This window comes from Silurus aristotelis (assembly GCF_946808225.1).
Source record: "Silurus aristotelis genome assembly, chromosome: 10".
NCBI classification, from domain to species: Eukaryota; Metazoa; Chordata; class Actinopteri; order Siluriformes; family Siluridae; genus Silurus; species Silurus aristotelis.
Window position 1 is genome coordinate 3,663,086 of NC_139583.1, and position 21,246 is coordinate 3,684,331.

Genomic DNA, 21,246 nt, shown 5'->3' on the forward strand with positions numbered 1-21,246 from the left:
TCCATGGCCCTACAAACACTGGCCCTTATAAAGTCCACAGAAATAAGAAATTGACTCATTTTGGCGGTTATGGCAGGGCATCCACTGGCCGGTGATGTAGATGGAGTTTGGTGTGACAACAAGGATTTTTTTTTCTTCAAGCAAGTTTCTTGGAATGTTGGAATATTCTGTGCAATAACACGATAAAACTTAATAAATATTAATAAAAATTAATCTAACATGTTCAGCTGTTTCTCAGTAATAATATAACATTCGAGTATTAACACATACAGTATAAATGACAGTATACAGTATATGTTTTCCGACAGAAAATATGCTGAGCTTGGTCTAAACTGAGAAACAGTATATCTCATTAATTTTTTAAGGTTGCATGTTTTGAAAAATTATAAAATGTTATATAAAATAAAAAAAGGCTGCTACTTCATATAACTGCCCATGAGTTGCTTTTTGGTGTTCTTCTCCGGTTTCAGTATGATTATGTAACACTTTGGAATAAATATACAAAATAATAAGCCAAAGCTTGATGCTAAAATGGCAAAGATTTCTACTGCTACTGTGAATTTTCCAGGTGAACTGACATACGCTGGAATAAATGTGAGCCAAACTGCACAAAAGATTAGCATACTAAATGTAATAAATTTGGCTTCGTTAAAATTATCAGGCAACTTCCTTGCCAGAAAAGCTAAAAGAAAACACAAAAGAGCCAAAAATCCTATATAACCCAGCACGACCCAGAAACCTAGGTTGGAGCCCAAATGACATTCTAGAATAATCTTTTCCTTGTAGCTCTGAAGGTTTTTAAAGGGGAAAGGAGGAGAAATCGTCAACCAAAGCACACAAATAAGGACCTGTATAAGAGTGAAAAACAGAACACTCAGTCGTTGTTGTAGAGGCCCAAACCATTTCATGACATTACTGCCTGGAAGTGTAGCTCTGAAAGCCATCAACACCACTAATGTTTTCCCCAGAACACAGGAGATGCAGATGACGAAGGTGATCCCAAACGCTGTGTGCCGCAGCATACAGGACCAACCAGTGGGCTGACCAATGAAAGTAAGTGAACAGAGGAAACACAGAGTCAGAGAGAAGAGCAGCAGAAAGCTCAGCTCAGAGTTGTTGGCCTTGACAATTGGGGTATTTTTATGTCTAAAGAAAATAATTGCTATTACCATTGTCATAAATGCACCAATAATTGAAACAGCTGTTAGCAAAATTCCCATCGTTTCTTTGTAGGACAAGTATTCAATTTCCTTCTTTACACATTCATTTCTCTGTGGATTTGACCAGTAATCCTGATAGCATTGCTGACATTCAATGGAATCTGTCAAAAATATTAAAAAAAGCAAATAAACCGTAGAGAAAATAAAAAAATATATTCTTTACAGAAGTGATCAAATCAATAGATTATAATACCAGTCATATTACTGATTTCTCCATCAGCACATGGTATGCAGTCAAAACAGCAGATGGGTTTTCCTTTCTGTACAGCTTTTCTTGTGCCTGGAGGGCAACTCTCACTGCATACAGACTTTGGCACCTATGACAAAAAACAAAACAAAACAAAACATATTTCAGACATTTCACACAATTATTGTACACAATTTTTACTGCAAACCTTCAGTGCATTGAAATATTAGAAATTATTATAAGATTGAACATAATCTCTCTATAAGACTCACCTGATTTGTATTCTGCGCCCACATAATAGTGGTCGCATTTACAAATAAATGGTCTTGACCAGTTAAAGATGAGTCATAATGTCCAATTGTGACAAACTCATGCTGATTCTCGTTATTCAAACGCCAGTTTATTACTTCGTATTTAGCTGGAGGGTCACCATTTCTGTCAAAAAACACATCTTCACCCTCTTTGGTTTTGAAATGCACTCTCTTAAGCTGTTGTAGGAACTAAATCGATGAAAGAAAATGACAATTCGGCATATTTGATATCTGAGTACACAGTATGGTATGATAAATGTTCACATTTCTTTTGGTATATTTATATTTATGGTTCAAATACTGGAATCATCAGTATTATAAACTCACTGTGAAAGGATCAGGCTGTTTATTTGTAGGACATGTTTGTTTGCAGCCAAGAAGTTCATGTAAGGTATGAGCAATTGCATATACCCCTTTATACACATTGTTGAATATTGGCATAAGGGTCATATCAGTAAATGTGTTTTCCACCTCAGACAGCTTTTCGTTTCCTGTGCAAACTGGTGTCTCCTCTGTACCATTTTGCACTGCATACTTACAGCTAAACAAAGCCTCCCAGAATTCAGTAAAAATGGCACTGCCTACAGTTTTTAGTGGATGTACATCTAAAATGAAGTCCTGCAGACCCGTCACCTTCAATTTGGGGATAGCCAAACCTATAGCTCCTTTCAGTATATGGTGTTTATCCATTGTGGCTAATTCTGTATCAAAAATCCAGGCTTCAGTTCCAACCCATTGAAATCCAGTTATATTGTGCTTAAAAAATACTGGCAGTAAACTCTCCAAATCCCAGTTGTCAAGAAATCCAATAATGACTCGAGAAGTAGAGCTTTTGATTTGCTCGACAATTCTCATCACTCTTTCTTGTGAATAGGTTCTAAAAAATGGGATGGAATATTCCAAACAGATGCCCAACTGTTCTGCAGCTTTAGTAAAAGCAGCCATCCCGCTGTTACCGTAGTCATCATCTCTTCTCATTGCTCCCACCCAGGTCCATCCAAAGTGCTTGACCATTTCTGCAAGCGCTCTGCTCTGGTAATAATCACTGGGAATTGTGCGCAGGAATGACGGATATTTTCTCTTGTCACTGAGACATTCACAGGTAGAATAGTGACTGATCTAAAATCAGATTTAAAAATGTAATTATAAGGCAGTTTGGTAAATTATGGTTTTATACATGATCCTAATCAGCAATTATAGAATGGCACAAAAAAATAAAAATTTTAGGATTAAATTTCCACATTTTTTAACATTGCCTATCTTTAACAATGGCAAAAATTGGAACAAATATTCTTACTAAGGGAATGCTGAAGGGTCCAGTGCTCTGTGCAATAGCCATGGACACAGAAGAGTAGGTTTCGCCAATTATGGCCTGCACCTGGGCTGGCTTTGTGCAGATCTCATCCATGACTGAGTTCTCATTTCCATTCACCAGTGTCATTGCAACTCTCGCTCCCATTGTTGATGAACTGCAGGTATCGAATATCTTGTACCCCAGTGAGATTCCAGGCAATAAAGTGGTACTGTTGTTAATCTCCTCTATTGCAAATATCAAAGACTGTGAATACTGAAAGGCTCTGAAATCAAGACTAATTTATAACAATCAGAAAAAAAAAATACATTATTTGAAACAAAATTTGTCACCGCTGTCTAACTGTGAATTAAGCACTATAATATATAATTATATTATATATTTTTTACACCGAATTTCTACATCAACTACAGGGGGTCTGCAATCTTGCCCCTATACAGGCTGCCACATCATTCCTGGATATGTAAAACATCTTACCTAATACACTTCATTGTTTGTGGTATGACCGAATAAGACAAGTCGGTGACCTCCCAATTACTATGAAAGGGAAAAACTCCACCGACAGTGATATCACCATCCTTCCATAGTTGTGGATACGCAGGCTCTCCTTGCAGTATACAAGCAGTTCCATTACCTTTAGAAAAATTGATGATGACTATTATTATATGTAAAAGAGTAAAGATGGGCTCCATCTATCTGCCTGACTGCAAAACAGTGCTAACGGTTGATATCTGCAGGTCTAGTGTCTCTTCTGGATTATTAGAAATGAATTATTAGTATTTATATAGATATAATGGCAAATTCTCTATGGTAATATTACACTGGTGGGAAAAAAAAGAGGTGTGACCTGCAAATGTAGGCAGCACTAATCTAAACTAGTGTCATTGTTTTATTTAGTCTGTTTTCTCTCATTGGTGCAGTGACAGATTATTATTATTTTTTTTATTAAATGTAATTAAAATGAAAGCTATGTTTATTATTATAATATTGAATCTATAAAATATTGTTTATTAAAAATTATAATTCTTAATCCATTTATATTTCTCAGGCTATTCTCACAGCCGTGAGGACAGTGAAAGAAGGCCAGTCACATATTGTGAAGCATTTTCAAAGACTGCTGGGTCTGTTAGCACTTGCATCTAATGCGGTTCCGGTTGGTCTCCTGCACATTAGACTTCCCCAGCGGTGGCTCAGGGACAGAGGGTTCTCCCAGAAGGCCATCCCACTCCACACTATCAAGGTCACACGGTGAGCCCTATGGGCCTTGGACGTGTGGAGAGAACCCAGGATTCTGTCTCAGGGCCCCGTGTTTGGAGCTTCTTGTCATCACGTAATGCTAACGACGGATGCCTCCCTCACGGGATAGGGAGGCGGTCATGAGAGGCTGCTCCGCCCAAGGTCTGCGGCCCCATCTCACCTGGCCCATCAACTGCCTGGAGATGCTAGCCATGCTTCTGGCTTTGAAGCAATTTCTAACAGACTTGAGAGGCCGCCATGTGTTGATCCGTATGAACAATACATCAGTGGCCTCCTACATCAACTACAGGGGGTCTGCAATCTTGCCCCTATACAGGCTGCCACATCATTCCTTCTATTGCAGAAGCTAGCATCGTCTCCACTGCATTTGCTTTGATAGCTTCCTGGTTGTAACATCACCCCGCCGGTGACATCGTGCCTTTCCGTTGGACAGATTACACACGTGATTCAGAGTGTGGACATGCGAAAGCGTTCTTGTTTTTTGTTTTGTTTTGTTTTGTTTGTATATTCTTTTTTTGCCTTCATGGTGCTAATCACCTGACCTAATTAGTATGTAGTCTTCCTTTATTTCACTAATAATTATCCACCTGTGTACAGGGAGCCAGTTCACATTATACAACTTCTCATTAGGATGACTGACCAAGTGTTCTGTTTAGTTTGGTTGCTTCCTTGCTTTTTAATGGAATAAATAGTTTTTTATATAATATTTAGTTGATGCAGTTTGTTCTTGTAACCTAGTGAAAAATGTGTTCTTCTAAAATGTACCTGTCAGGAATCCCCCTGCCACGCCCCCTTCGGAGGCTGTCTTTCCCGGGGATTCCCTGACGCACCGCTCTCCTGTTCTCGTGCGTGCCCCGCCCGCATGCAGCTGCTCGCAATTGGGCTTCACGAGGAGCAGCTGAGACTCATCTCCGTTTCCCCTTATGCCACCCATATAAACCCCACGCTGACCTTCACGGACTGTGGGTTATTGTATGTACGTGTGTGTAGTTTCGTTTTGGTCTGTGCAGGTTCCTGGTGGCTCGCTGCTCCGCGTATGCTTCCCCCGCTACGCATCTTCTCCTACCGGATTCCTTGTTCTCTCCACGGCGGCGTGTGCGTTTCCCGTCGCTCCTAGGACTTCCTACGCTTCTCCTTCTCTCCCTCTGCGCCACACCCTGCACCGTGGATATTATTGTGTTTCTCTTTTGTATTACGGACTGCCGTTTGCCGGTTTATCCAGCTCTGCGGGTGCTTTATGTTGGCTCTGCCCTTTTGTATAATAAAAAACGCCGGCTTATATTTCTGCCTCCGCCTCCATCTACGCCGTGTGACAGAATCACTGACCCTTGAAAAGGAATAAAGAACTGAAGAAAAGAGGAAAGGACATGATCGGATTAACGGCGTGTTCCCGGCGCGAATCGCACCTCGGTAAGCCGGTTCGCTCGGCCGCGATTCCGAAGCAGCCAAGCCCCGCCACCAGGAAAACCCGGAAGCTCGCGGCCGACTCTCAGTCATGTTTGGCGGCGCCACACCCCTACGATGACGTCACAGGATTGCCAAAGCGCTTCTCTGGCAACAGAGCTCAATGGGGCGATTTTTTACGGAGCGTACTTCACTTTATGGAGTTGAATGCGTTCTACTACCCGACGGAGAGAACCAGGGTCGCTTCGGTCTTCTCTCTCCTGACGGGTGAATCACTCTCTCTCGCCGTACAGCTATGGGACGTGTATGGGGGTGAGTTTGGCATGTGCACCCGGTTCTTATAGCTTCTCACCAGGGAACTCTGGTTGGTCACGGCTGATCTTCAGCTCCTCTCACCCGCCTCTGAGAGCACGGTCCCGTCCCAGGACCTCAATGGAAGCTCGGTCCCGTCCCAGGACCTCAATGGAAGCTTGGCTCCGCCCCAGGACCTCCCGGAAAGCTCGGCTCCGCCCCAGGACCTCGCTGAGAGCTCGGCTCCACCCCAGGACCTCGCTGAGAGCTCGGCTCCACCCCAGGACCTCGCTGAGAGCTCGGCCCCGTTCCAGGTCCATCCAGAGAGCTCGGCCCCGTTCCAGGTCCATCCAGAAAGCTCCGCCCGGCTCCAGGTCCCTCCAGAAAGCTCCGCCCGGCTCCAGGTCCCTCCAGAAAGCTCCGCCCGGCTCCAGGACCCGCCAGAGAGCTCCGCCCAGTTCCAGGTCCCACCAGAGAACACAGCCTCGCTCCAGGCTCCGCCAGAAAGCGCCACCTCTCCGCTCCAGGTTCTCCAAAAGAGCTCCGCCTCTCCGCTCCAGGTTCTCCAAGAGAGCTCCGCCTCTCCGCTCCAGGTTCTCCAAGGGAGCTCCTCTCCACCTCCGAGCGACTCCGTGGGCTCCTCTCCGCCTCCGAGCGACCCCGTGGGCTCCTTTCCGCCTCCGAGCGACCCCGTGGGCTCCTCTCCGCCTCCGAGCGACCCCGAGAGCTCGGTTCAGCTCCAGTGTCCCGAGGAATGCTCCGCTCAGCTCCAGTGTCCCGAGGAGTGCTCCGCTCAGCTCCAGTGTCCCGAGGAGTGCTCCGCTCCGCTCCGTTTCAGGGTCCCGAGGAGGGCTCGGTTCCATTTCTGGACCTCCGTGAGGGCTCAGCTCCGCTCGTGGATCTCCAGGCGAGCTCCTCTCCGCTCCTAGGCTGCTCGGCAGGGTCCGATCCGCTCCTGAGGGTCCCAAAGAACGCCCCTTCACCCAGGGTTTCCCTGTGTGCTCACCTCGACTCCAGAACTGCGAAAGGGAAGTCGAACCGCTGCTCCTGGGCTCCACCGAAGGCGACGGCTCACCCCACAGTCCTGCAGCAGGCGAAGTGATGCCTCAGAGCTCCTCCCACGGCGACGTCTCGCTCCTGAGCTCCTCCCACGGCAACGTTTTGCTCCCTAGCTCCTCCCACATGGCACTCCAGGAGTCCTCTAAGGGCGTCGCTCGGCCTCCTGACTCCGCCGAGTACGTCCTCCAACCTCCAGTCGGGGTCGTCAACACCATACAGTTCCGGTTCCCCGCCGAGGAGGTCGCTCCGCCTCTGAAGACCACCGGGGGCTTCGCTCCGTCTCCGGCCTCCGTCCAGGGGGTCTACCAGCCGGTAAGCCTCGCTGTCTACTCACCCACGCCTCCGGCGGTCTGTCCCTTCCAGGTCCCCGTGGGTGGGAAGGCTCCGGTCCAGACCTCCGGCGAGGACGTCTCACAGCTGCCGGCCTCCAATGAGGGCGTTGCTCCGTCTCCAGTCTTCCCCGTGGGCATCGTGCAGCTCCTGGTCCCCGTAGGTGTCGTCTCTCCGTCTCCGGGCGACTCCAAGGGTTTTGCTCCATTCCTGGCCGCAGCATTGGGATGTGCTCCGCTCCTGGGTCCCGCAGTGTCCATGGTCCCCTTCCGGCTCTTCTTGCAGGGGGTCGCTCCGCTTCAGGTCCTTCCCGGCTCTCCCCGGCTCCGTGGCAGTCCCTACCTGGTCCCTTTCGGCCCTGGACGATCAGGAGGGCGTCCTCCGAGTGCCCCGGCCCTCCGGGCTTTCTGTGGGTTGGGGGCGTCCGTTGCCGCCCCGTCGGGGGGCTGGTGGTGTCAGGAGTCCCCCTGCCACGCCCCCTTCGGAGGCTGTCTTTCCCGGGGATTCCATGACGCACCGCGCTCCTGTTCTCGTGCGTGCCCCGCCCGCATGCAGCTGCTCGCAATCGGGCTTCACGAGGAGCAGCTAAGACTCATCTCCGTTTCCCCTTACGCCACTCATATAATCCCCACGCTGACCTTCACGAACTGTGGGTTATTGTATGTACGTGTGTGTAGTTTCGTTTTGGTCTGTGCAGGTTCCTGGTGGCTTGCTGCTCCGCGTATGCTTCCCCCGCTACGCATCATCTCCTTCCGGATTCCTCGTTCTCTCCACGGTGGCGTGTGCGTTTCCCGTCGCTCCTAGGACTTCCTACGCTTCTCCTTCTCTCCCTCTGCGCCTCACCCTGCACCGTGGATAATATTGTGTTTCTCTTTTGTATTACGGACTGCCGTTTGCCGGTTTATTCCGCTCTGCGGGTGCTTTATGTTGGCTCTGCCCTTTTGTATAATAAAAACGCAGGCTTATATTTCTGCCTCCGCCTCCATCTACGCCGCGTGACAGTACCTTTAGATGATTGAGCCAGTTCAAATCAATAGAAAATTCTTGATCATTCTTGAAAATACTGATCACCTGAATCCTATGATGACACCTTTGTAAGTAAAGTTTTTATGTTATAGTTTGCAATAAAAAAAAAAAATCTAAATCATTTTGTTATAATGATGCATGCACATGGTTATTCCATTTCAGATGAGCAATAAATGTGCTCTGCAAAATGTCACTGGTCTGTTGGTAAAACACAATGACTATGCAAATAAGTAAACAATAAGCAATCAATAAGTATACAATATACGGTTTATTTTTAGATTAAAACATTACAATTCCAAATTGTTTTTTTTTATTGGATTTTAGACCATTCATATTATAAGTGAATACTTACAGCATTAACTCAACTACCTAGTGTTTTACCCATAAGTTGTTTCTTACTATTCTTTTCTGGTTTCAGTATGATTATGTAACACTTTGGAAGAAATATACAAAATAATAAGCCAAAGCTTGATGCTAAAATGGCAAAGATTTCTACTGCTACTGTGAATTTTCCAGGTGAACTGACATAAGCTGGAATAAATGTGAGCCAAACTGCACAAAAGATTAGCATACTAAATGTAATAAATTTGGCTTCGTTAAAATTATCAGGCAACTTCCTTGCCAGAAAAGCTAAAAGAAAACACAAAAGAGCCAAAAATCCTATATAACCCAGCACGACACAGAAACCTAGGTTGGAGCCCAAATGACATTCTAGAATAATCTTTTCCTTGTAGCTCTGAAGGTTTTTAAAGGGGAAAGGAGGAGAAATCATCAACCAAAGCACACAAATAAGGACCTGTATAAGAGTGAAAAACAGAACACTCAGTCGTTGTTGTAGAGGCCCAAACCATTTCATGACATTACTGCCTGGAAGTGTAGCTCTGAAAGCCATCAACACCACTAATGTTTTTCCTAGAACACAGGAGATGCAGAGCACGAAGGTGATCCCAAAAACTGTGTGCCGCAGCATACAGGACCACTCAGAGGGCTGACCAATGAAAGTAAGTGAACAGAGGAAACACAGAGTCAAAGAGAAGAGCAGCAGGAAACTCAGCTCAGAGTTGTTGGCCTTGACAATCGGGGTATTTTTATGTCTAAAGAAAATAATTGCTATTACCATTGTCATAAATGCACCAATAATTGAAACAGCTGTTAGCAAAATTCCCATCGTTTCTTTGTAGGACAAGTATTCAATTTCCTTCTTTACACATTCATTTCTCTGTGGATTTGACCAGTAATCCTGATAGCATCGCTGACATTCAATGGAATCTGTCAAAAATATTAAAAAAAGCAAATAAACCTTGGAGAAAATAAAAAAATATATACCACTGGAGAGTTAAATATCAATATTCTTTACAGAAGTGATCAAATCAATAGATTCTAATACCGGTCATATTACTGATTTCTCCATCAGCACATGGTATGCAGTCAAAACAGCAGATGGGTTTTCCTTTCTGTACAGCTTTTCTTGTGCCTGGAGGACAGCTCTCACTGCACACAAACATTGGCACCTATGACAAAAAAAATTAATAATAATTATTAAAATTATTTCAGACATTTCACACAATTATTGTACACATTTTTTACTGCAAACGTTTAGTACATTGAAATATTAGAAATTATTATAAGATGGAACATAATCTTTTTATAAGACTCACCTGATTTGTATTCTGCGCCCACATAATAGTGGTTACATTTACAAATAAATGGTCTTGACCAGTTAAAGATGAGTCATAATGTCCAACTGTGACAAACTTGTGCTGATTCTCGTTATTCAAACGCCAGTTTATTACTTCGTATTTAGCTGGAGGGTCACCATTTCTGTCAAAAAACACATCTTCACCCTCTTTGGTTTTGAAATGCACTCTCTTAAGCTGTTGTAGGAACTAAATCGATGAAAGAAAATTGCAATTCGGCATGTTTAATATGTGAGGACACAATATGGAAATATAAATGTTAAACACATTTTATTTTTTATTTTTTTATGTTTAGATTTATGGTTCAAATACTGGAATTATCAGTATTATAAACTCACTGTGAAAGGATCAGGCTGTTTATTTGTAGGACATGTTTGTTTGCATCCAAGAAGTTCATGTAAGGTATGAGCAATTGCATATACCCCTTTATACACATTGTTGAATACTGGCATAAGGGTCATATCATTAAATGTGTTTTCCACCTCAGACAGCTTTTCGTTCCCTGTGCAAACTGGTGTCTCCTCTGTACCATTTTGCACTGCATACTTACAGCTAAACAAAGCCTCCCAGAATTCAGTAAAAATGGCACTGCCTACAGATTTCAGTGGATGTATATCTAAAATGAAGTCCTGCAGACCCGTCACCTTCGATTTGGGGATAGCCAAACCTATAGCTCCTTTCAGTATATGGTGTTTATCCATTGTGGCCAATTCTGTATCAGAAATCCAGGCTTCAGTTCCAACCCATTGAAATCCAGTTATATTGTGCTTAAAAAATACTGGCAGTAAACTCTCCAAATCCCAGTTGTCAAGAAATCCAATAATGACTCGAGAAGTAGAGCTTTTGATTTGCTCGACAATTCTCATCACTCTTTCTTGTGAATAGGTTCTAAAAAATGGGATGGAATATTCCAAACAGATGCCCAACTGTTCTGCAGTTTCAGTAAAAGCAGCCATCCCGCTGTTACCGTAGTCATCATCTCTTCTCATTGCTCCCACCCAGGTCCATCCAAAGTGCTTGACCATTTCTGCAAGCGCTCTGCTCTGGTAATAATCACTGGGAATTGTGCGCAGGAATGACGGATATTTTCTCTTGTCACTGAGACATTCACAGGTAGAATAGTGACTGATCTAAAATCAGATTTTAAAATGTAATTATAAGGCAGTGTGTTTAATTATGGTTTTATACATGATCATAATCGGAAATTATAGAATGGCACAAGAAAAGAAACATTTTAGGATGAAATTTCCACATTTTTCAACATTGCCTATCTTTAACAATGGCAAAAATTGGAACAAATATACTTACTAAGGGAATGCTGAAGGGTCCAGTGCTCTGTGTAATAGCCATGGACACAGAAGAGTAGGTTTCGCCAATTATGGCCTGCACCTGGGCTGGCTTTGTGCAGATCTCATCCAAGACTGAGTTCTCATTTCCATTCACAAGTGTCATTGCAACTCTCACTCCCATTGTTGATGAACTGCAGGTATCGAATATCTTGTACCCCAGTGAGATTCCAGGCAATAAAGTGGTACTGTTGTTAATCTCCTCTATTGCAAATATCAAAGACTGTGAATACTGAAAGGCTCTGAAATTAAGACTAATTTATAACAATCAGAAAAAAAAATAGATTATTTGAAACAAAATTGTCACCGCTGTCTAACTGTGAATTAAGCACTATAATATATAATTAATCAATGCTGGATATGCAAAACATCTTACCTAATACACTTCATTGTTTGTGGTATGACCGAATAAGACAAGTCGGTGACCTCCCAATTACTATGAAAGTTAAAAACTCCACCGACAGTGATATCACCATCCTTCCATAGTTGTGGATATGCAGGCTCTCCTTGCAGTATACAAGCAGTTCCATTACCTTTAGAAAAATTGATGATGACTATTATTATATGTAAAAGAGTAAAGATGGGCTCCATCTATCTGCCTGACTGCAAAACAGTGCTAACGGTTGATATCTGCAGGTCTAGTGTCTCTTCTGGATTATTAGAAATGAATTATTAGTATTTATATAGATATAATGGCAAATTCTCTATGGTAATATTACACTGGTGGGGAAAAAAGAGGTGTGACCGGCAAATGTAGGCAGCACTAATCTAAACTAGTGTCATTCTTTTATTTAGTCTGTTTTCTCTCATTGGTGCAGTGACAGATTATTATTATTTTTTTTATTAAATGTAATTAAAATAAAAGCTATGTTTCTTATTATAATATTAAATCTATAAAATATTGTTTAATAAAAATTATAATTCTTAATCCATTTATATTTCTCAGGCTATTCTCACAGCAGTGAGGACAGTGAAAGAAGGCTAGTCACATATTGTGAAGCATTTTCAAAGACTGCTGGGTCTGTTAGCACTTGCATCTAATGCTATTCCCGTTGGTCTCCTGCACATGAGACTTCCCCAGTGGTGGCTCAGGGACAGAGGGTTCTCCCAGAAGGCCATCCCACTCCACACTATCAAGGTCACATGGTGAGCCCTATAGGCCTTGGACGTGTGGAGAGAACCCAGGATTCTGTCTCAGGGCCCCGTGTTTGGAGCTTCTTGTCATCAGGTAATGCTAACGACGGATGCCTCCCTCACGGGATAGGGAGGCGGTCATGAGAGGCTGCTCCGCCCAAGGTCTGCGGCCCCATCTCACCGGGCCCATCTACTGCCTGGAGATGCTAGCCATGCTTCTGGCTTTGAAGCAATTTCTAACAGACTTGAGAGGCCGCCATGTGTTGATCCGTATGAACAATACATCAGTGGCCTCCTACATCAACTACAGGGGGGTCTGCAATCTTGCCCCTATACAGGCTGCCACAATTATTCCTTCTATTGCAGAAGTTAGCATCGTCTCCACTGCATTTGCTTTGATAGCTTCCTGGTTGTAACATCACCCCGCCGGTGACATCGTGCCTTTCCGTTGGACAGATTACACACGTGATTCAGAGTGTGGACATGCGAAAGCGTTCTTGTTTTTTTTTTGTTTTGTTTTGTTTGTATATTCTTTTTTTGCCTTCCTGGTGCTAATCACCTGACCTAATTAGCATGTAGTCTTCCTTTATTTCACTTATAATTATCCACCTGTGTACAGGGAGCCAGTTCACATTATACAACTTCTCATTAGGATGACTAACCAAGTGTTCTGTTTAGTTTGGTTGCTTCCTTGCTTTTTAATGGAATAAATAGTTTTTTATATAATATTTAGTTGATGCAGTTTGTTCTTGTAACCTAGTGAAAAATGTGTTCTTCTAAAATGTACCTGTCAGGAATCCCCCTGCCACGCCCCCTTTGGAGGCTGTCTTTTCCGGGGATTCCCTGACGCACCGCGCTCCTGTTCTCGTGCGTGCCCCGCCCGCATGCAGCTGCTCGCAATTGGGCTTCACTAGGAGCAATTGAGACTCATCTCCGTTTCCCCTTACGCCACCCATATAAACCCCATGCTGACCATTACGAACTGTGGGTTATTGTATGTACGTGTGTGTAGTTTCGTTTTGGTCTGTGCAGGTTCCTGGTGGCTCGCTGCTCCGCGTATGCTTCCCCCGCAACGCATCTTCTCCTTCCGGATTCCTCGTTCTTTCCATGGCGGCGTCTGCGTTTCCCGTCGCTCCTAGGACTTCCTACGCTTCTCCTTCTCTGCCTCTGCGCCGCACCCTGCACCGTGGATATTTTTGTGTTTCTCTTTTGTATGGACTGCAGTTTGCCGGTTTATCCAGCTCTGCGGGTGCTTTATGTTGGCTCTGAACTTTTGTATAATAAAAACGCCGGCTTATATTTTTGCCTTCGCCTCCATCTACGCCGTGTGACCGAATAACCGACCCTTGAAAAGGAATAAAGAACTGGAGAAAAGAGGAAAGGACATGATCGGATTAATGCCGTGTTCCCGGCGCGAATCGCACCTCGGTAAGCGGGTTCGCTTGGCCGTGATTCCGAAGCAGCCAAGCCAAGGAAAACCTGGAAGCTCGCGGCTGACTCTCGGTCATGTTCGGCGGCGCCACACCCCTACGATGACGTCACGGGAAGCCCAAAGCGCTTCTCTGGCAACAGAGCTCAATGGGGCGATTTTTTTTTACGGAGCGTACTTCACTTTATGGAGTTGAATGAACGGCTGATCTTCAGCTCCTCTCACCCGCCTCTGAGAGCACGGTCCCGTCCCAGGACTTCAATGGAAGCTCGGTCCCGTCCCAGGACCTCAATGGAAGCTTGGTCCCATCCCAGGACCTTCAAGGAAGCGAGGTCCCATCCCAGGACCTCCAAGAAAGCTCCGCTCCACCCCAGGACCTCGCTGAGAGCTCGGCTCCGCCCCAGGACCTCGCTGAGAGCTCGGCTCCGCTCCAGGACCTCGCTGAGAGCTCGGCTCTCGCTGAGAGCTCAGCCCCGTTCCAGGTCCATCCAGAGAGCTCGGCCCCATTCCAGGTACATCCAGAGAGCTACGCCCAGCTCCAGGTCCCTCCAGAAAGCTCCGCCCGGCTCCAGGTCCCTCCAGAGAGCTCCGCCCGGCTCCAGGTCCCTCCAGAAAGCTCCGCCCAGCTCCAGGTCCCGCCAGAGAGCTCCGCCCGGCTCCAGGTCCCGCCAGAGAGCTCCGCCCGGTGCCACACACAGCCCTGGGGGGCCCCAGTGCTCAGTGTGGTGGTGCTGGAGATGCTGTTTCCGATCCGGACTGACTGAGGTCTTCCAGTCAGGAAGTCCAGGATCCAGTTGCAGAGGGAGGTGTTCAGGCCCAGTAGGCTCAGCTTCTCGATCCGGTGCTGAGGAATGATTGTGTTGAATGCTGAACTGAAGTCTATGAACAGCATCCTTACATAAGAGTCCTTGTTATCCAGATGGGTGAGGGCCAGATGAAGGGTTGTGGAGATAGCATCGTCCGTGGAGCGGTTTGGACGATATGCGAACTGCATGGGGTCCAGTGCGGGTGGAAGCTGGGTCTTTATGTGCCTCATGACGAGCCTCTCGAAGCACTTCATCATGATGGGTGTAAGTGCAACGGGACGATTGTCATTGAGGCAGGAGACAGAAGACTTTTTCGGCACAGGAATGATGGTCGTCGTCTTGAGGCACGTAGGAACAGTGGCGCTGCTCAGGGAGATGTTGAAGATGTCAGTGAGGACATCTGCTAGCTGTTGTGCACATTCCCTGAGCACTCTGCCAGGAATGTTGCAGACTTCCGTGGGTTAACTCTGCATAGAGTTTTCCTCACTTCAGCTGTGGTTAGACAGAGCACCTGGTCACTGGGAGGAGGGATGGTCTTCCTCGCCACCATGTTGTTCTCCACCTCGAACCGGGCGTAGAAGTCGTTCAACGCATCTGGGAGTGAGGCGTCACGGTCACAAGCAGGTGATGTGGTCTTGTAATTCGTGATCGCCTGGATGCCCTGCCACATGCGCCGGGTGTCTCCACTGTCCTGGAAGTGGCCGTAAATTCTCTTGGCGTGTGCGCGCTTCGCCTCTCTGATGGCATGGGACAGATTGGCCCTTGCTGTTTTCAAGGCCGCCCTGTCCCCTGCTCTGAAGGCAGAGTCTCTTGTTTTTAGCAGCGCACGCACCTTGGCGGTCATCCATGGCTTCTGGTTGGAGCGTGTAGTGATGGTCTTGGAGATAGTCACGTCATCAATGCACTTGCCGATGTAGCTGGTCACTGTTGACGTGTATTCCTCCAAGTTGATGAAATCGCCGTTGGTTGCAGCTTCCCTGAACATGTCCCAGTCAGTGCATTCAAAACAGTCCTGGAGAGCAGACATGGATCCTGCTGGCCAGGTTCTCACTTGCTTCCGAACTGGTCTTGAACGCCTGCTGAGTGATCTGTATGCTGGGATCAACATAACAGAGATGTGGTCTGAGTACCCGAGGTGGGGGCGGGGCTTCGCCCGGTATGCGCCCCGGATGTTTGTGTAAACAACATCCAGCGTGTTTTCTCCTCTGGTTGCAAAGTCCACATTCTGATACAATTTAGGGAGCACAGTCCTGAGATTTGCGTGATTAAAATCTCCGGCGACTATAAACAATCCGTCAGGGTGGGAGTTTTGAAGTCTGCTAATGGTCTTGTAGAGCACACTAAGCGCTTCCTAAGCATTAGCGCTAGGTGGTATGTACACTCCGAGCACAATAGCGGTGGTGAATTCCCGGGGTAAATAAAAAGGTCTACATCTCACAACAATAAACTCCAGCAGCGATGAGCAGTAGGTAGAAACAAGCACAGAGTTTCTGTGCAGGCGATGCCGCAGGCGATGCCGAGGACCGGAGGCCAGGTTCTCGGAGCACGCCGAGGTCGCGTAGCTTCTGCCGCAGGTCATCATTAATGGTGTTGTTTGGGTTGTTTCTCAGGGTTTTTCGGTTGTACACAGGGACACCGGTTGCTCTGATGTCCATGTGTTGTAGTAAGGCGGGCTACAAAGTGAGAGTAGCACCATTTTGGGTCCGGAGCGGCCGCTGCGAGCTACTGCCGCGCCGCCATCTTGGAACCAGATGGAACCAGATGCATCCTTCTATTGCAGAAGCTAGCATCGTCTCCACTGCATTTGCTTTGATAGCTTCCTGGTTGTAACATCACCACGCCGGTGACATCGTGCCTTTCCGTTGGACAGATTACACACGTGATTCAGAGTGTGGACATGCGAAAGCGTTTCCAAAGCGTTCTCTACGCAATGTCTTATCCCCTCAGGGCATCAGGTTTACATACGTAAACTAGATACATTATTTTTCAGTTTAATTTTTTCCAGTTTCTTATTCTTGTTTTTTTTTTTTTTTGTTTGTATATTCTTTTTTTGGCTTCCTGGTGCTAATCACCTGACCTAATTAGCATGTAGTCTTCCTTTATTTCACTTATAATTATCCACCTGTGTACAGGGAGCCAGTTCACATTTTACTACTTCTTATTAGGATGATTAACCAAGTGTTCTGTTTAGTTTGGTTGCTTCCTTGCTTTTTAATGGAATAAATCATTTTACAAGTTTGTTCTTGTAACCTAGTGAAAAATGTGTTCTTCTAAAATGTACCTTTAGAGGATTGAGTCAGTTCAAATCAATAGAAAATTCTTGATCATTCTTGAAAATACTGATCACCTGAATCCTATGATGACACCTTTTGTAAGTAAATTTTTAATGTTATAGTTTGCAATAAAAAAAAATCTAAATCATTTTGAGTTATAATGATGCATGCACATGGTTATTCCATTTCAGATGAGCAATAAATGTGCTCTGCAAAATGTCACTGGTCTGTTGGTAAAACACAATGACTATGCAAATAAGTAAACAATAAGCAATCAAGAAGTAAACAATATACGGTTTATTTTTAGATTAAAACATACCAATTCCAAATTGTTTTTTTTTTTTATTGGATTTTAGACCATTGATATTATAAGTAAATACTTACAGCATTAACTCAACTACCTGGTGTTTTACCCATAAGTTGTTTCTTACTATTCTTTTCTGGTTTCAGTATGATTATGTAACACTTTGGAAGAAATATACAAAATAATAAGCCAAAGCTTGATGATAAAATGGCAAAGATTTCTACTGCTACTGTGAATTTTCCAGGTGAACTGACATAAGCTGGAATAAATGTGAGCCAAACTGCACAAAAGATTAGCATACTAAATGTAATAAATTTGGCTTCGTTAAAATTATCAGGCAACTTCCTTGCCAGAAAAGCTAAAAGAAAACACAAAAGGGCCAAAAATCCTATATAACCCAGCACGACACAGAAACCTAGGTTGGAGCCCAAATGACATTCTAGAATAATCTTTTCCTTGTAGCTCTTAAGGTTTTTAAAGGGGAAAGGAGGAGAAATCGTCAACCAAAGCACACAAATAAGGACCTGTATAAGAGTGAAAAACAGAACACTCAGTCGTTGTTGTAGATGCCCAAACCATTTCATTACATTACTGCCTGGAAGTGTAGCTCTGAAAGCCATCAACACCACTAATGTTTTTCCTAGAACACAGGAGATGCAGAGGACGAAGGTGATCCCAAAAACTGTGTGCCGCAGCATACAGGACCACTCAGAGGGCTGACCAATGAAAGTAAGTGAACAGAGGAAACACAGAGTCAGAGAGAAGAGCAGCAGAAAGCTCAGCTCAGAGTTGTTGGCCTTGACAATCGGGGTATTTTTATGTCTTAAGAAAATAATTGCTATTACCATTGTCATAAATGCACCAATAATTGAAACAGCTGTTAGCAAAATTCCCATCGTTTCTTTGTAGGACAAGTATTCAATTTCCTTCTTTACACATTCATTTCTCTGTGGATTTGACCAGTAATCCTGATAGCATCGCTGACATTTAATGGAATCTGTCAAAAATATTAAAAAAAGCAAATAAACAGTAGAGAAAATAAAAATTTATACCACTGGAGAGTTAAATATCAATATTCTTTACAGAAGTAATCAAATCAATAGATTCTAATACCGGTCATATTACTGATTTCTCCATCAGCACATGGTATGCAGTCAAAACAGCAGATGGGTTTTCCTTTCTGTACAGCTTTTCTTGTGCCTGGAGGACAGCTCTCACTGCACACAAAAATTGGCACCTATGACAAAAAAAATAAATAATAATTATTACAATTATTTCAGACATTTCACACAATTATTGTACACATTTTTTACTGCAAACGTTTAGTACATTGAAATATTAGAAATTATTATAAGATTAAACATAATCTCTCTATAAGACTCACCTGATTTGTATTCTGCGCCCACATAATAGTGGTCACATTTACAAATAAATGGTCTTGACCAGTTAAAGATGAGTCATAATGTCCAATTGTGACAAACTCATGCTGATTCTCGTTATTCAAATGCCAGTTTATTACTTCGTATTTAGCTGGAGGGTCACCATTTCTGTCAAAAAACACATCTTCACCCTCTTTGGTTTTGAAATGCACTCTCTTAAGCTGTTGTAGGAACTAAATCGATGAAAGAAAATTGCAATTCGTCATGTTTAATATGTGAGGACACAATATGGAAATATAAATGTTAAACACATTTTTCTTTTTTTTTTTGTATATTTAGATTTATGGTTCAAATACTGGAATTATCAGTATTATAAACTCACTGTGAAAGGATCAGGCTGTTTATTTGTAGGACATGTTTGTTTGCATCCAAGAAGTTCATGTAAGGTATGAGCAATTGCATATACCCCTTTATACACATTGTTGAATATTGGCATAAGGGTCATATCATTAAATGTGTTTTCCACCTCAGACAGCTTTTCGTTCCCTGTGCAAACTGGTGTCTCCTCTGTACCATTTTGCACTGCATACTTACAGCTAAACAAAGCCTCCCAGAATTCAGTAAAAATGGCACTGCCTACAGATTTCAGTGGATGTATATCTAAAATGAAGTCCTGCAGACCCGTCACCTTCGATTTGGGGATAGCCAAACCTATAGCTCCTTTCAGTATATGGTGTTTATCCATTGTGGCCAATTCTGTATCAGAAATCCAGGCTTCAGTTCCAACCCATTGAAATCCAGTTATATTGTGCTTAAAAAATACTGGCAGTAAACTCTCCAAATCCCAGTTGTCAATAAATCCAATAATGACTCGAGAAGTAGAGCTTTTGATTTGCTCGACAATTCTCATCACTCTTTCTTGTGAATAGGTTCTAAAAAATGGGATGGAATATTCCAAACAGATGCCCAACTGTTCTGCAGCTTCAGTAAAAGCAGCCATCCCGCTTTTACCATAGTCATCATCTCTTCTCATTGCTCCCACCCAGGTCCAGCCAAAGTGCTTGACCATTTCTGCAAGCGCTCTGCTCTGGTAATAATCACTCGGAATTGTGCGCAGGAATGACGGATATTTTCTCTTGTCACTGAGACATTCACAGGTAGAAAAGTGACTGATCTAAAATCAGATTTAAAAATGTAATTATAAGGCAGTTTGGTTAATTATGGTTTTATACATGATCCTAATCAGCAATTATAGAATGGCACAAGAAAATAAACATTTTTGCATACAATTTCCACATTTTTTAACAGTGCCTATCTTTAACAATGGCAAAAATTGGAACAAATATTCTTACTAAGGGAATGCTGAAGGGTCCAGTGCTTTGTGCAATAGCCATGGACACAGAGGAGTAGCTTTCGCCAATTATGGCCTGCACCTGGGCTGGCTTTGTGCAGATCTCATCCATGACTGAGTTCTCATTTCCATTCACCAGTGTCATTGCAACTCTCACTCCCATTGTTGATAAACTGCAGGTATCGAATATCTTGTACCCCAGTGAGATTCCAGGCAATAAAGTGGTACTGTTGTTAATCTCCTCTATTGCAAATATCAAAGACTGTGAATACTGAAAGGCTCTGAAATTAAGACTAATTTATAACAATCAGAAAAAAAAAATACATTATTTGAAACAAAATTGTCACCGCTGTCTAACTGTGAATTAAGCACTATAATATATAATTATTCAATGCTGGATATGTAAAACATCTTACCTAATACACTTCATTGTTTGTGGTATGACCGAATAAGACAAGTCGGTGACCTCCCAATTACTATGAAAGGGAAAAACTCCACCGACAGTGATATCACCATCCTTCCATAGTTGTGGATACGCAGGCTCTCCTTGCAGTATACAAGCAGTTCCATTACCTTTAGAAAAATTGATGATGACTATTATTATATGTAAAAGAGTAAAGATGGGCTCCATCTATCTGCCTGACTGCAAAACAGTGCTAACGGTTGATATCTGCAGGCCTAGAGTCTCTTCTGGATTATTAGAAATGAATTATTAGTATTTATATAGATATAATGGCAAATTCTCTATGGTAATATTACACTGGTGGGGAAAAAAAAGAGGTGTGACCTGCAAATGTAGGCAGCACTAATCTAAACTAGTGTCATTGTTTTATTTAGTCTGTTTTCTCTCATTGGTGCAGTGACAGATTTTTTTTTTTTTTTTTTTTACATTTAATTAAAATAATATTATTATTATATTATATTATTATTATAATATTGAATCTATAAAATATTGTTTAATAAAATTATAATTCTTTAACCATTTATATTTCAATAATTATATATATTCAATATTTGAACAATTATTCTCTCCCCAGAAATCTTTTGAGTTGTCATGATAATTGAATGCAAGATTTGTCAAAAACATTTCATTTCACTTATGTTCGTCGCAATTCCCAGCACCTCCTAGC

At 43.5% G+C, this 21,246-nt stretch overlaps 3 protein-coding genes across 3 annotated transcripts; 1 reads left to right on the forward strand and 2 right to left on the reverse strand.

Moving 5' to 3' along the window:
- Positions 1–416: 416 nt before the first annotated feature.
- LOC310732073 (extracellular calcium-sensing receptor-like) lies at positions 417–3,722 on the reverse strand (the record flags this gene model as incomplete). The annotated part of the gene is made up of 6 exons (XM_083552312.1): positions 417–1,321; positions 1,414–1,537; positions 1,680–1,907; positions 2,046–2,837; positions 3,016–3,307; positions 3,508–3,722. The coding sequence occupies 6 exons, from the start codon at positions 3,720–3,722 to the stop codon at positions 417–419; spliced, it is 2,556 nt and encodes an 851-aa protein (XP_083408438.1).
- A 1,042-nt stretch (positions 3,723–4,764) lies between these two features.
- LOC310732066 (extracellular calcium-sensing receptor-like) lies at positions 4,765–20,747 on the reverse strand (the record flags this gene model as incomplete). The annotated part of the gene is made up of 7 exons (XM_083552305.1): positions 4,765–5,052; positions 8,377–9,666; positions 9,785–9,908; positions 10,056–10,283; positions 10,433–11,224; positions 11,403–11,694; positions 20,533–20,747. 6 exons carry the CDS (start codon positions 20,745–20,747, stop codon positions 8,759–8,761), a joined length of 2,559 nt encoding a protein of 852 aa, XP_083408431.1. The 3' UTR covers positions 4,765–5,052; positions 8,377–8,758.
- On the forward strand, positions 7,084–14,647 carry LOC310732667 (uncharacterized protein; the record flags this gene model as incomplete). Its single annotated transcript, XM_083553285.1, has 2 exons — positions 7,084–8,234; positions 14,475–14,647. The coding sequence occupies one exon, from the start codon at positions 7,084–7,086 to the stop codon at positions 8,173–8,175; it is 1,092 nt and encodes a 363-aa protein (XP_083409411.1). The 3' UTR covers positions 8,176–8,234; positions 14,475–14,647.
- Positions 20,748–21,246: the final 499 nt, after the last annotated feature.